At 37.6% G+C, this 14,991-nt stretch overlaps 3 protein-coding genes across 4 annotated transcripts; all 3 read left to right on the forward strand.

The window, feature by feature from the left end:
- Positions 1-447: 447 nt before the first annotated feature.
- On the forward strand, positions 448-5,126 carry dnase1l1l (deoxyribonuclease I-like 1-like). The gene is made up of 9 exons (XM_084721308.1): positions 448-584; positions 681-840; positions 933-1,021; positions 1,107-1,193; positions 1,281-1,402; positions 2,879-2,991; positions 3,130-3,287; positions 4,594-4,690; positions 4,957-5,126. Exons 2-9 carry the CDS (start codon positions 700-702, stop codon positions 5,035-5,037), a joined length of 888 nt encoding a protein of 295 aa, XP_084577434.1. The 5' UTR covers positions 448-584; positions 681-699; the 3' UTR covers positions 5,038-5,126.
- Positions 5,127-5,181: 55 nt separating this feature from the next.
- Positions 5,182-9,944, forward strand: LOC146325357 (uncharacterized). 2 transcript variants are annotated; one of them, XM_084721306.1, is made up of 7 exons: positions 5,182-5,322; positions 5,521-5,692; positions 5,781-7,400; positions 7,481-7,547; positions 8,470-8,539; positions 9,372-9,539; positions 9,650-9,944. In XM_084721306.1, exons 2-7 carry the CDS (start codon positions 5,650-5,652, stop codon positions 9,749-9,751), a joined length of 2,070 nt encoding a protein of 689 aa, XP_084577432.1. In that variant the 5' UTR covers positions 5,182-5,322; positions 5,521-5,649; the 3' UTR covers positions 9,752-9,944. The 2 variants fall into 2 exon arrangements, with proteins under 2 accessions (XP_084577432.1, XP_084577433.1); XM_084721307.1 differs by having other exon boundaries at positions 8,473-8,539.
- Positions 9,945-11,316: 1,372 nt separating this feature from the next.
- Positions 11,317-14,544, forward strand: LOC146325358 (uncharacterized). The gene is made up of 7 exons (XM_084720016.1): positions 11,317-11,442; positions 11,618-11,716; positions 12,468-12,499; positions 13,017-13,042; positions 13,167-13,220; positions 13,312-13,374; positions 14,217-14,544. The coding sequence occupies exons 1-7, from the start codon at positions 11,364-11,366 to the stop codon at positions 14,425-14,427; spliced, it is 564 nt and encodes a 187-aa protein (XP_084576142.1). The 5' UTR covers positions 11,317-11,363; the 3' UTR covers positions 14,428-14,544.
- Positions 14,545-14,991: the final 447 nt, after the last annotated feature.

Below are 14,991 nucleotides of genomic sequence, written 5' to 3' on the forward strand. Positions count from 1 at the left end.
CTATTGAAGCTACTCACAACAATGTTTGTGGATAATCTTAAGTAACCCAATCATGATTTCTGGAAAGAGACATCTCTACAGCTGATATCTCCAAAGCTCAGCAGCTCACACCAAAACTATCTCAATGGATAGAAAAGCCAGAGGTAAAATATGTATTTTTCATTTTAAAAAAAAATCTGTTGATTTGGGGTGAACTATCCCTTTAAGACCACACCAGTGCTCAGCACTGATTGTGTTGTCGATGTGATGGCAGTGTGTGGTAACTACCAGCTGTTCACGTCAATGCAAAAATGACAGAATGATATACAAACGTTCATGAAACTGACAGACATGACACATGGCACCGTCTATTGTCTGATTACACTCAAACTTACAGACAAAACACACTCAGAGCTGAACTGATTGGGTGCTATTGTCCATTGTATTCAGTGGTTTTAACTGTTCCAGATAAAGCTCTATTCTCATCAGGCACTGACACAGCACATCCACGTTTACCTGCATGTTCCCCAAATACACCACAGGTCATTGAAGAGATGGATCTTTGCTGGACTGGGGTCACTCTCCTGGTGAAACTGGCACTGATGGTAAGAGGCTGCAAAGTAGGTGGTAATGAAGAGGGTTTTGTAACACATTTCACAATATGACAAAGAGGATCTTACCAAACTCTCCTTCACCCACAGAGAGACAACCCTGTGCAAGATGAGGACTGCAGTTCTGCTGTTTGCTGTGGGGTTGTGTGCGTTGACCGTCACATCTTCCCTGAAAATCTGCGCCTTCAATGTCCAGAGCTTTGGTGAATCAAAGGTGACCAACAAGAAGGTCATGGGGATTCTGCTAAAGGTACTCTCAACTCTATATGGACAACAACTGCAGCAGCATCAACACGAAACGAGACAACTGATGGATCTTTTTCTTCTTCTTTTGCTCCCAAGATTCTCTCTCGGTGTGACTTGTGTCTCATTCAGGAAGTCCGAGACTCAAAAGGAGAAGCAATAGAAGCTTTGGTGAAGGATCTTAACAGGTGCACACTTTGATGAATCAAACCTCTATCACATAAAACAACATACAATCAACACCAAAACTTAACTAATTTATGTTGTCAGCAGATATGACAAATCCAACTCATACTCCTATGTGGAAAGTGAAAGGTTGGGGAGGAAGACCTACAAGGAGCAATATGTCTACATTTACAGGTAACTCAGATCAAACATTGCCGTTGATGGTCAGTTTAATATAATGACATCCTTAATGTTCTCTCTTTTCTCTCTGATCTTCTGCAGGAACAATGTGCTAAGGGTCAAAGAGCATTATCAGTATCCTAAACCAGAAGGAGACGGGACCAATGAGACTGATGTTTTCTCCAGAGAGCCCTTCATCGTTCGCTTTCACTCCCCGACCACATGTACGATGAAACAGAACACATCAGTGGAATTATACAGGAAGATAAATTGCACATTAGTACACACCATATCTCAGTTATGATCTGAGGACAGTTTCACAAAGATAGACTTTGACTGGCTTACATGAAAGGAATAGTTTGGATTATTTGAAGTGGAGTTATATGAGGTATTTATCCGTAGTCAGTGTATTATACAGCCGATGGCGGATGGTACAAGGTCAGCAGCAAAAAATATTTTAGCTTCCAAAAAAAAAACTAAATATCAGTTAAAGGGTACACTATATTTAGGATATTTTCAAAGTTTTACCTTGCTGTCATACAGCCTTTTCCAACAGAAAAGCACCGGTACTCCTGCTGCTTCTCCAAACTGGGGGTGTTACAACCGCCATCTCCTGTAGGTAAAACATTGACTATAAGAAACCCGAACTATCCCTTTAAACTGATCACTGATCATCTAAATTCTTCTATTGCACAAAGCTGTCTATTTCTTGACTGTTGTAAGTAGGACAAATTCTGCCTGAATTCTGGGTAAAATAAAAACATTGCTGACGGAGTTAACTGTGTCAAACAGCTCCTTTCACTCCAGCAAAAAAAATATTTGCCTTCTGGAAGAGTTCAACAGTTACAGGACACATTAATAATAAAATTCAGTGAGGAGAAAATGTCTGTTTGGTACCACCACTCAGCAGACATCATGGAAACATGGTTCTTCATGCAGAGTTGAGCTTGTGGTCTTTTTATGCTTAAAATAAGCTGATTAACTCACTAACTGTCATTAGACTGATCTAAGGACAAAGTTAAGGCCATAGCCACACTGTAAAGGCCCTTTCAATGTCCACCTGCAACTATCAGGTGTCCGCAAAGCCAAATCTATACGAGACTGCACTATGAGGCTGTAGATTTAGAATTCAGGTGCATTAACCTGCTTAATTTGCACATGTAATTTCACATAATAGACAACATTTTGTGTTTTATTGAATTCTGTTTATTGTATGTCCAGAAAACTTTTTTGTTCTTTTTGTCTTTGTACCTTTGTTTTTGTGTTTGTGTTGTGTTTTTCATCTTATGCCCCTGACGGCAAAGTAAAGTTTCACATTTGGCATAATAAAATGTATAAGCAGAGCTGAATTGAAGACTGGTCCAATTCTTCAGAGCAGTTTAAAATCTCTTTCTGAAACCAGTCCCAGGTTTAGGAGTATCCATGATGTATATAAACATCATAACCTGGTTTCACAAACCTGAGTAAGCTTTTAAATACGTTTTTTAAATTACAACATCTCATCCAGATCTGGGATTTGGAAGAATAAAAGAGACGCCTAACCTTGTAGACAACCAGAAACCTGGTTTACATTATAATTATGTATACGGGGATTTTAATAAACAAGTTTCTTTATGCTCTATATTAAAATTGAAACATTATTCTTTATGCAATCACATTAATTGAAGATGTGTCACAAATGTCCTGTTTTTTTGTTGCAGTGGTGAAGGATTTTGTCCTGATCGGACAACACACCTGTCCCAGGAACGCCATGAAGGAGATGGACCAACTGTACACCGTCTTCAAAGGAATTCACAAGAAGTGGAAGAATGATGTAGGTTGAATCATTTTTACTCTTTTTTGTTATCCTTTATTTATCTCATGCTGGTTTCACATTCTGTATGACGGAATTTATGAGTGATTTCGCTCTGCTCAACTTCCTTTTTTGCTTCCTTTTCATGCATTTGCACAGAATGTGATAATCTTAGGGGATCTCAATGCCGCCTGCAACTATGTTACCATCAAGGGCTGGAGAGCTGTGCGCTTGAGGAGTGACCCCAAATTTCACTGGTTGATAGGAGACGAACAAGACACTACCGTCCGTGAGAAGACACACTGTGCCTACGACAGGTCAGTGATTACTGAAAACTAAACTACCCTAAAGTATACTTCAAACCCCAACTCATCCATGACACAAAAGTTTAGTGTAGAGTCCACATAGTTGTCCACAGTTTTTGATTTTTGAGTTCGTTTTACTAAAATGTATGAAGGTGATATATCCTAATTAGATCAAGAAGAATTAACAAATCTTGTGCCATTATTCATTTTCACAGCTGAATTAACTAAAAATGGTTGTAAAGCTATGCTCTCAGAAAACAATTTTACAACCACAGTTGTAGTGTTTTGCTAAAGACAAACAATGTTTTGCTTTCTTAACAAAAAATGCAACAATTTCCTATGTTTTTATGAACTTCTTATTGTCAAGTACACACAGTTTAGTAAAAATGAGTCAAAAAAACAGCATATTTATATTTATTTATTTATTTACTTCCCACCATGAATTTTATGAGAGTTAAAACTTTCCTGAGAGCAATCTTTTAAAACTTGATAAATTTTAAACTCTTCAAACTGAGAAAAAATAAAAGAAAATCAATTTCTATTGCCTTCGGGAATAAGCAGTTACAGAAAATGAATCAGTGAATGTTCATCCATTTGTTGAAACTTAAATGTTTTAAGTATAAACATTTACACTCTCAAAATATATAATCTGAACTACCTTAATTAATTAAATCATGGAAAGTGCTGCATGTAATTAAATGACTTTCTTTCAGCAACAAATTTGTTGGACCAACTTAATGTACTGGGGGTTAAACAACTTCATTTACTGCTGTTTTTCTTTTTTTTTTTCTGTAAAATTAGTTGGACCAACCCAAGTAAATTTAATTGGATCCAATCCTAGAATAAACAGGTTGAATAAGCCTTAATAAATGAAGCTGACACCACCCAAGGACATTAAGGCGGACCTATATAATTACTTAATGCTGCAAGAAAGACATTAATGTGGAAATACTTTCAATGATTTTTAAGTTCATTAAAGTGCTTTTTTTTCCAGCAATAGACTGAACAATTGTTGGATCAACATAAGGTTAAGGTAGCTCTTTCTTTACTGAAAATATTTTATCAAGTTCAGTTAACTCGTTTTTATTCAGCTCACATAAGGCTTCAAACTATTTATTCAACCTAAGTTCAGTTTTTTTTTTTTTTTAAGTTGAACCAGTTTAAAAAAAGATACAGCTGTGTTTATAGTGAGTTTGCATGGATACTCTATAACAGCATGTATAAGAGCAAAATGACTACTGTAAGTGGGTTTCTGCTTCAGAATCGTGTTGGACAGGCTTATGCAGGGCTGTAATATGTTTTCTACATTTTCAAACAGGATAATTGTCCATGGACGTGAGATTGTCTCCTGCATAGTGCCAGGTTCAGCTCAACCGTTCAACTTTAAAGAGAATTTCCATCTCACCGAGGAGGAGGTAAACATGCCTAAACATACTGTTCTTTAGTTAAGTAATATACGTAAACTGAACATTAAAGGTGCAGTATGCAATCCTGGAAAAAGATAGTTGACTGTTGAGGCTTACTCTCAGGTAGCCAAATACTGACATTTTAGGAATGAGACAACTATGTTACAGACGTGTGATTCGACAAAGCCTCCCACCAGTGGCTAGATTTAACTGGAATTAAAAAAAAAAAAAAAGTCTACCGCAGCTTTAATCCTGTTCTTTTGATGGCATTTCAGGCTCTTGAGGTGAGTGATCATTTTCCTGTGGAAGTTGACCTGAAGCCCACCCACCGCTACCTCCTCCGCAACGAGCTGTAAGACCTCCCAGGAACAACAAACCAGGATGATCTTTTTACCGCAATTTTATTTGATTTTAGCTGTAAAATAAATACATTTCCCCAACAGAATATTCACTGACAACGAGTGTTGTTTTATTGACTCTGATCATCACGGTGGCACTGCACCCAGTTATATAAGACACCAATAAACTTGAGCTGTTTCAGTATGAAGGAACTGCATGTTCAACTGCTGGAGTTTTTTTTTTACTGTGCATCTGAAACTAAAACCACATCAAAGCTGACATCATTTCATGAGCTCATGAAGGTAAGTTCCTGCAGCAACAGAAAACACAAAACAGTATTTTTGTAATTTCTAGAGACTTTTTTAGAGATACTTTTTAAACTCCTTTTGATTATCTTCAACTTGATGTTAAGCTTACACAATGTGGACAGTTGTGGTCATACATTTAACCACATTTTTTCTAAGTTTTAATGTGTTATATATGCACCGTCTGTTTGACAGGAAGCCACTCGCAGCAAGAACAGATGAGAGTTACATCGCGCTCTCTTCCTTTCTGATCACAGAGATCATCTCTGGCAAAACATTCATGGTTGTCTTGATATAATTGTTACTCTTTCGCTGTTTGCAAAGATGGAGCGAAGTTTTGATGATCTACTCAGTGATGCATTTTCAGGTAAGAAATATGTCTTGGTATGATATTTATTATATTTTTTTAAATATTTATGAAAGTATTTAACATTCGAATGATGATGTTGTTACAGAAGCATCTGCTCCATTGTTCCTTGATGGAGATTTGGACTTTGAGAATTTAAATTTTGATGAAAAACTTGAGGAGGACAAAGCAGGTATCTCTCATGAAAGCTTAGCAACAAAGGAAGACGAGGCTCTGCAGCAGGAAGCAGCAGTTGTGTCTGAAACTAAAGATACATACATGGCTGAAAATGCTGATGAAGAGCAGTCTGATGAGGAGGATTTTCAAGGTGTAGGGATCAAAACACCAGAGGAGGAGGAAGAGGAGGATTACACAAGCTCAGATGGAGATTCTGACCAGGAGGGTTCTGCCACTGGAGACAATGAGGAAGAGGATATGGGAACAGAAGAGGGACCAGGGGAATTGTTGATGTCGGTCCACTGCGACAATGAGTTTTGCGATGGAGATAAAGAGGACAGGATCTTTGCTGAGGGACAAACTCTGGCCCCGGAGGGTGCCAAAAACCCTCAAGTTAGAAATGAGGAGCAAGGTGAGAGTGAGAGTGATGAAGAGGTGTCCTATTTTGAGAGAGTCCCTGAACGTGGCAGTGAGACGATGATAAAAGGTGACAGGAGTGAAGAGGAAAATGAGCAAGACAAGGAAGAAGAAGAAGAGGAAGAGCAAGAGGACTCATCTGGTTCTGAGTGTGAGGGGATGAAAATCGAGAAAGAAGAAAATGTTCTTGCACAGAGCTTTGAGCAGGAGGTTGAAAATCCTTGCAGGGACGGCCAAACGAAAGCCAGTTTGGAGTTTCCAGAAATATCAGTGCAAAATCTGCAGGATCTCATTGCCGAAGTCGATAGTGAGGAGTATGTAGAGATGAAGATAAAGGATTTCTCAGGGGAGGAACACCAAGAGGCAGGTGAGAGCTTTGCAGATTATCCATCAGACTTTTCTTCATGTGAATATGTAGAAAAAAGAGGAGAAGCTCAAGAAAGTAATCAGAAGTCGGTCACAGAGCAAAGCCTGGAAAGAGCCAACAATGATGAGGAGGAGGGAGACGAGTATCTGTACAGCATCGATTTAGAGAAGGATGCTCATAAGTTCAGGAGCCTAGATGAACAAGATGGAGGTAGAATAGAGATGGTCGAGCATGTGTCAGGGAGCGATGATGGAGGCGAGACAGGTGAAAGTGATTCCTACAGCTCCAGTGACGATGAGGTAAGGAGGAGTGATGAGGAGAATGTGAGTCTACAAGATCTTGAAAACAACAAGCAACTGGAGGAGACTCACTGTGAGAGCATATCTGATGAGTACAACAGACCAGATCCAGCAACGTTCAACATAGACTGGAATCTCGACGTGTTAACAACTGATTCCTTTATGTCTGAAGACCTGTTAACCACAGAAGACACAGACGAAGCGGAAACACCACCTTCAGACATAACTCCCGCAGAAGACATTAACACCTATTCGGTGGTGCAGAGAGAGGACACAAAAACGACAAGCCCATCCAACCAGGGGTCCCTGGACGATAGCTTCTTCTTCAACACTGATGTGGAATTCACCGAGCTGGGACAGCTGGGAGACGACGAGTATGAAGAGGAGAGGAACTGGGAACAAGAGCAGGAGCGGATCAAGGCTTTCTATGAGTTTTATGACGACAGTGACGGAGAAAATGGAGGAGAAGGTGAGTGGAGATGAGGAGGGTGTGATCTTTACATGAAATAAAGTTTTCAACTTAAAAATTTACATTTGTGTTTTTTATAGGGAGGAAGACAAAAGTTCAGTTTTGTACAGAGCCACTGTCTCAAGTCATTCACTATGAAACTGACAGGTAAGCAGAATATGTATTCAACTTTTTTCCTTGAATATTAAAAGCAAACCTTTTCTTACACCAACTCAGAAAACATTGCTTATAATGCTATGACTGACCAATCAAAATTGAGCTTTTAACAAAGCCATGTAATAAAAGGTTATAGAGACTATATTTGATATTAAGATTCTATTTATGTTTTATTCTGATTATAGGAAGACACAAGTATTTATTTAAAATTATTTGGGCTGCAATTAAGAAAACCATAACTAAGAAATGGTGTCAGCCATGGTCCACCTATATTACAAGACTTTATTGAAATAATCAAGGATATTTATGTAAGGGAGAAATTGACATTTTCTTTAAAGTTTTTTTTTTTTTTTTAAAGGTTATTTTTTTTGGCATTTTTGCCTTTATTGACAGCTGAAGGTATGACAGGAAAGGGGGGTGAAGAGACAGGGGATGACATGCAGCAAATGAGCCGCAGGCGGGATTCGAACCAGCGGCCGCTGCAGAGGACTAACAGCCTCAATACATGGTGCGCACGCCCTACTGACTGAGGTATAGGGGTGCCCGACATTTTCTTTAAAGTTGCTGTTTAGGGTTTAAAGGGCAAAATGATTTGCCGACCAGTGTCAATAGCAAATCAAAGAAAGGTGGAATGAAAGTGGTATTTCTTTTAGTCTCCTCTCAATTTTTCGTCACCTTTTGTTGTTGTTTTTTTAGTTTGCTTGATTCTGAATGTGGATAAATCTTTTAAGTTGTTTTGTACTTTTCTTCTCTTGTAGTTTGTCACAAAAAAGTATATGAGAGTAACAATGAGAAAAGAGCTCTAAAACAGAATGTTTTATACATTTCTCTGAATAAAAAACAATTCACAAAGAACAATAAGTACAGCCGGAGTTGATCCAAACAAAAATGTGTCTCTTTCCTCATTTCTCAGCAGTGACAGAGATTCACTGAGCAGTTCCACAGATGGGGAGGAAGACCAGAGCTCTGCAGAAACATCTGAGGTTTGCATGTGGACACATATGAAAACACACACGCATACTAATGAACACATACACTAGATCTCTGGTTCCCAACTTGGGGGATCCTGATCCCCACTAGGGGTCACCAAAGCTTCACAGGGGGGTGTGAGGCCCTCTTGATTTTAGTGAGTGTAAGAAAACTTATCTCAGTATTTTGTTCATTTCTGTGAAGATTTATGAATTCTTTATTGACAAAGTTTAGATGAGTGTTTCGGAAACATAGTCCCCTGACTAAAAGTGACAAATTTTATGAATATTTCATATTATATTCAATGGATAACAACAGCAGTACAGAACAACTGATAAAGTACACAATTAACTTAAAAGGTGAACACAATCATTGCAAGAAGTTTGTGAATTTTGAGCCAATTATTTCCTGTTAATATTACATCAGAAGTGAGTTTTCCTGATATTTTCAGAAACTTTTTATACAATTCTGTCTTTGTATTGTCTAACAATCACACATGCAATAGGCTTTTTTTTTTTTTTTTGACAAATGTGAGTGTCCTCTTCACAGCCTGTGTGTGTGTGTGTGTGTGTGTGTGTGTGTGTGTGTGTGTGTGTGTGTGTGTGTGTGTGTGTGTGCGCGCGTATGTGTGTGTGTGGTGACCCCTAGTGGGGATGAAGGTCCCCACATTAGGAACCAATATGATACATCACTGGAAGAAGTTTATTAAGTGTGTTTAATTGCCATACATTAAAAAAAGACTTTTGAATGTAGTTAGTTAGTTAGTCAAACGGGTCTTGTAAGTAAAAAGGTTGGAAACCACTGTGCTTGATTAACCTTTAGATTAACTGTTTTGTCTTTGTCCAGGAGTTAAGGGAGCCTGACATCCCCACACAAATGAAACCTCCCTGTGATCCCCCAAATACTCAGCTACCAGAGAACTTGTCAGAGAAGTTTGCAGAGAAGGTGCCAGAGAAGGTGCCAGAGAAGTTGCCGGATCTCAGTAGCACACAAAACTGCACCAGAAAACACAAAGTGTGTATACTCACTGTTTTTTATTCAACTTTTATTCAACATTTACTTTCATTTGTCCCTTAATTGTTTGGTTAATTTTACTTCTCTGCCCTGTCTTTTTGTTTCTACAGTGTCTCAACATGCTGAAGCTGACACTGAAGATGGGTGTGGTGATTGTGATGGGACTGTTCATGTTCTGGGTGGCCACAGAACAACCAGGCTGGCTCACATAAATGTTGTTTTTTATGACGAAATCTAACTTTTGGTCCTTAAAAATGTGTTCACGTGCTTACAGAGGATGAAAGAAAAATAAAAAGGACAACATTATCCTGTAAATATGCGATGTAAAATGTTAAACATTCAAAACTGTGTTTCTGTAATATGCATTTTTTGTGTTTAATAAAGATTTATCTTTGTGAAAAATTATGCTTGCATATGTGTTTGTATGAACTGCAGATAAGTTATGTTTCCACTTTTAGTAATTTAGACTAAATTAGGGCTGAATGGGCCTAAATCTAATTGTAATGTGGTGGACAGTAAATCAGTACATGTTAGGGATGCATGATATAGATTTTTTTCAGCGGGACATAATCATCCATAATTACCTGCTTCTTATGGCCAATTCAGATGAGATAACTGATCATTTCACATCTTTGCATTTTAAAAAGACATTCATATAACCTGTAGATTATGCACAGCTGAGCTAATGAAGGACTGAAATGTAGTAAAGCTGGATGATTTAATATTACATAGCTCTGACTAAACCAAATGTAACTGACATCACTGTTACAATAAAAAAAAATGAACAGACCTCAAATGACTTTTTTTTTTTCTGTTAAAGTACATCAATGTATTTCAGCTTTAATAGAGCATTGTACAGAAGAATTCCAATTAAATCCTTTGACATAATCTGTCCAATCAGATATGATTATTGCTAATATTTATTGGCTATAATTTCATTATCAGAATACTAAACAATACTGTAAATTTCCATATTTATCATGAACCCCTAATACATTCACTCAAGTACTTTATTAAATACAATGTTAAGACACTTGTACTTTACTTGAGTATCTCTATTTTCTGCTTTTTTTAATTTATGCATCTATTGTTCATCATCACTGAGGGAAATACGTTACTTTTATGTCAAAGTATCTTCGAGTTATAGTTACTAGTCACTTTGCAGCTAAAAGTTTTACATACAATATTCAAATAAAAATATACAATATACTGTTACAGATTAAATTGCACAACATTATGTAAAGGCACATGAAATGTTTTTATATGTTAATAAATCATTAATAAACATCTGCATAATTAGTTATTTTATTTTTATGCTTTTACTGATAATACTGATGGATTTTACATAATTTTTAGTGCAATTTAATGACATAGCTTTTGCTTGTTAATGAGTATTACTACTTTTATAATATTGTTACACTGATTTATGTTTTTACTTTTATTGTTGTTATTGTTATTAGCTTTCAAATTAATGTGACTAGCCTGCTTGTGGCGCTGTATCGATAATGAAAGAAACAACTTACAAAAAGAAGATTGTGTGAAACGGAAACGGAAATGATGTACAATGACTGCAGGTGCGAATGTTTTTATCACTAGTTTAAACAAACGCGGGCGGGGTTTAGTCTCTCGACGCCTTCAAGCGGCCGTTCGACTCCACAGAGGACGGTCCCGCGCAGTGTAACGAGCTCACCGTCATCATCTGTGGGAGGAGTTACGGTTGTTGTTTCTTTTCTGGCAACTGAAACTAACGTTAGAGCTTCACTGCGTCCAGAACATACACCACGCGCTACAGAAAACTAAAGGAATAAACCGAGTTAAGACAAGATGTTGCTCAGCAGTTTGTCTGCGCAGGAGATCAGCGACCTGCTCGATGAGTACGGGATCAAACACGGGCCTGTGGTCGGTGAGTGGCTCAGAGTCAACGTTCACTTTGCGCCCGTTTTTGAATCAACGTTCACAGGCCTCCTCCTGCCTGCGTGAAAGTTAACAACTTATCTTCTTCTTATGCCGCAGTATTGCTTGAATCAACTGTTGTTTTCTCTCAATTATACGTTGTGTGCGACTTTTTGTGTCCTCAGACAGCACCAGAAGTCTGTATGAGAAGAAGCTGAAAGAGGCCATGGCCAAAGGGAAAAAAACGAAACCATCCCCTGACAAAACTTTCTACAGAGAAGAGGGTAACTGTACTCTGTACTTTTCTGATTCATCCACTGTCTGACTGTACTTTCACAGATACATGTACAGTCAGTGCACTCACAGATATGTATTCAAACGGTTGAAAGAAAGCCACAAGTGTGCCAGAGCTATAATTATATGTTATTTCACATTTCTTAGAGTTTACAGATAGAAGTAATCGAAATAACCTTACTTAAATGGGACCTATCTGGCTCAAAAAAAATATTAAACTAAAACTGGATACCTTACTATCCGTAATGCAGATACCACAGGCTCCCTTTAAAAAAAATGTCAGAAAGTGCCAAGCCAAAAATGAGATCAAGGTTATTTTCTCAGAATTTTAGAAAGATCCCAGCAGAAACACAGAAGGCATTATACAACTCTTTTTACAGGCTGATTTATACTCCTCATGATGAGTAAATAATCTTCATGTATTAATCCTGTTCAGTGTCCATTTTAAAGACAGAAAAAGTCTCTAAAAACAAAACAAGAACTACAACTTAATCTTGGCCCATGTTTTAAAATAATACATAAAATCTACCTCGCAATTTGTAAAAAATAATGAAGCCATTATAATACAAGTATAGTTACAACAAATGCAACAGGTTCTATCCATTTCATGGTAAATACATAAAGGCCAGCAAAACATCTGGCAACTGTTGTCTAAACTAACAGGAGAGGATGTTGATCAGGTGATTCATTACTAACACCACACTTGCCTTGATTTTTGACCTTACTGTGTTTTCATTTCAGAGGAGGAAGTCACCTATGTTTACAGAGCACCTGTAAGTATCTCTATATGCACTGTTTTTTGTTTGTTTGTTTGTTTGTTTTCCCCCATTATTCATCCCATAATTTTGAGGCTGATCAAAGTTAAAAAAGGCAAGTAGCAACAAGTAGCTTCCTGCTTGATTATATATAGCAGATACATTAATAACCCAAAAATTGCCACAGGGGGATAGAAGCATGAGAGCATGTCAGTCAGGAAACAGGTGTGTGTGCAAGACGATGCTACATGCTTGGTGGTGTACAGTGTGTCATGTTTAATGTGGGTGTTCTCCACCCATATGAAGTTCTCTCTTGAACCGATATTAAATTCATTGCTGCCAGATCACACTTAGAAAATAAAGATAAATATTCAATGAAGAACTTGAGTAAAAATTACCTTCCATCAAAATCTGGCTGATGCAGGCCAGAGATACAAATACATCTGTTTATGTACTTCATTTACAGTAGGAATCAATTGTTTATATCAGTGCTGTTGTAAAATTTCACTGCTTATTATCCCTACCTCTAAAGCAGGTGAGGAGTGAAGCAGCTGGAGACAGGTCAGTTCTCTAATGAATCCTCTTTTATTAGCTCCGAACTTTCATTGCTTTTCTTCTCTGTAAATGAAATTAGCAAATACAAATCAGTCTAATTTACTATTTACTTTTCTTCTTGTATGTCTAGTGGGTCTTACCTGAGGGCAAGACCTGAGAGGAATGAGAGGGAATACGAACAGGAGTAAGTTGTAATTGTACAAATCTTTGTTGCAGCATTTGGTAAGCAGTAACACAAACCTGTAACATGTACTGTTTTATGTCACCCTCTACAGGATGTCCTACTCAAGCTACTCGAGGCCCAAAGCTGAATACAGAGGAAGGGATTTTGTTGATGGGTAAGTCATCAGATAGATTTACATGGTGATACTGTGGAGTGAAGAGCACATATCTTAAACCCACAGCAGAGCTTGCAGGTGGACGCTGTGGTGGTGGTGCTGAGATTGAAAGAATTATCAATTAAAATGATCAATAACTATGTTAGCTTTGACTAACAATTATTTTTTACTATGATTATTGCTGTTTAAATTATCCTTTAGTGTGGTGGAATGTAACTATGTACTAAATACTCAAATTCTGTACTTTAATTTGCAATTTAGATGCAAATGTCCTCTTTACTCCCATGCATAGTTACTGGAACCTTACCTTTATAGTAACCAGTAACTACATACGTAGTTACTGGTTACTATAAAGGGAACGTTCACCCCCAAATCAAAAATACACGTTTTCCCCTGGTCTGTAGTGCCAATCCAAAAATAGATAATCCAAAGACCTTGTTATGAGCAGTATCATGTAGGAAATACTTTGATTCTACATTAGAATCAACCAGAACATATTTATAATTTACTGGTGTTCCAACATGAAACTGCACAGGAGAAATGCCCTACTTTTGCTTTTATACTTTGTGTACATTTCAGAGCCAGTACCTTTTCACTTTTACTTGAGTAAAGTTAAATCAGTACTTCTACTTTTACAAGTCTTTTTTTTTTTTTATCTGTAGTTCTGCTGGAGTACAGAATGTGTGTACTTTTGCCGTCCCTGATTATAACTTGAGGCATTTAGAAACCAACCATAGTTCCAGACTTACAGGTCAAGACAGGGTCATATTTTGTTGCTGCAAGTTTGAGACGGAGAATTTTAATTATGTACCGGAGCATAATTCCTCTTAATTCTTTTTCAGGCCCTACATGTATGACTCGCCGTCCACTTACAGAAACTCCTATTTGAGATCGACACCCATGAAATCTGATCAAGAGGCTCCGAAGCCGGCCAAGTCATCTCGTCTCATCCCGCTCTGGGTCCAGTTCGTGTTCTTCCTGGCTGTGGCCATCTTCCTCTACATAGTTTTTTCCACTATGGAGACGAATGATTCCATCAAAGGAATAGAATGATTCTTTTTAAATTCATGCTCAGTTTATAAAGATTTTACTTTATACTTAATTCCACATTTTAAGTCAAGGAATGTATTTTGGTTAACGCCTTTATCACAGACATTGTGGTCGATGCAATATTTGTGTGTTTATTTGCTTGCTTTGTGCTTAAATCGTCACTAGGTTTCACCACATTAGCACTACTAGAACAGATGAAGATGCCACTTAAAAAGAACCATACCAGGCAAAACTAAATTTTTCCTCTTACCTGGACAGCAGCTGTTTATCTATACAGATGGTTTCAGTGTGATCTGTTGAGGGTTTGGAGATGATCACGGTGAATCTATCTGCATAGGGAGATCACACTTTGACAATTAAAACAAATATTTTTTTTTAAATCTGTACACACAGTTCTTGATGGGCAATATCCTATAACGTCACCTCAACACAAATCCCTCTCATTAGACACTATAGCCCATTGTTATTTAAATATGAGATAATTTAACCAGATTTTAAGCAACTTTTGGGCTTTGTTCAGACTGCAGGCAAACCAGATTTGTCTCAGATCAGATCTTGACTGCCCAC

The sequence above is a fragment of the Lutjanus erythropterus genome, chromosome 6 (assembly GCF_056507025.1).
Source record: "Lutjanus erythropterus isolate fLutEry1 chromosome 6, fLutEry1.hap2, whole genome shotgun sequence".
NCBI classification, from domain to species: Eukaryota; Metazoa; Chordata; class Actinopteri; order Lutjaniformes; family Lutjanidae; genus Lutjanus; species Lutjanus erythropterus.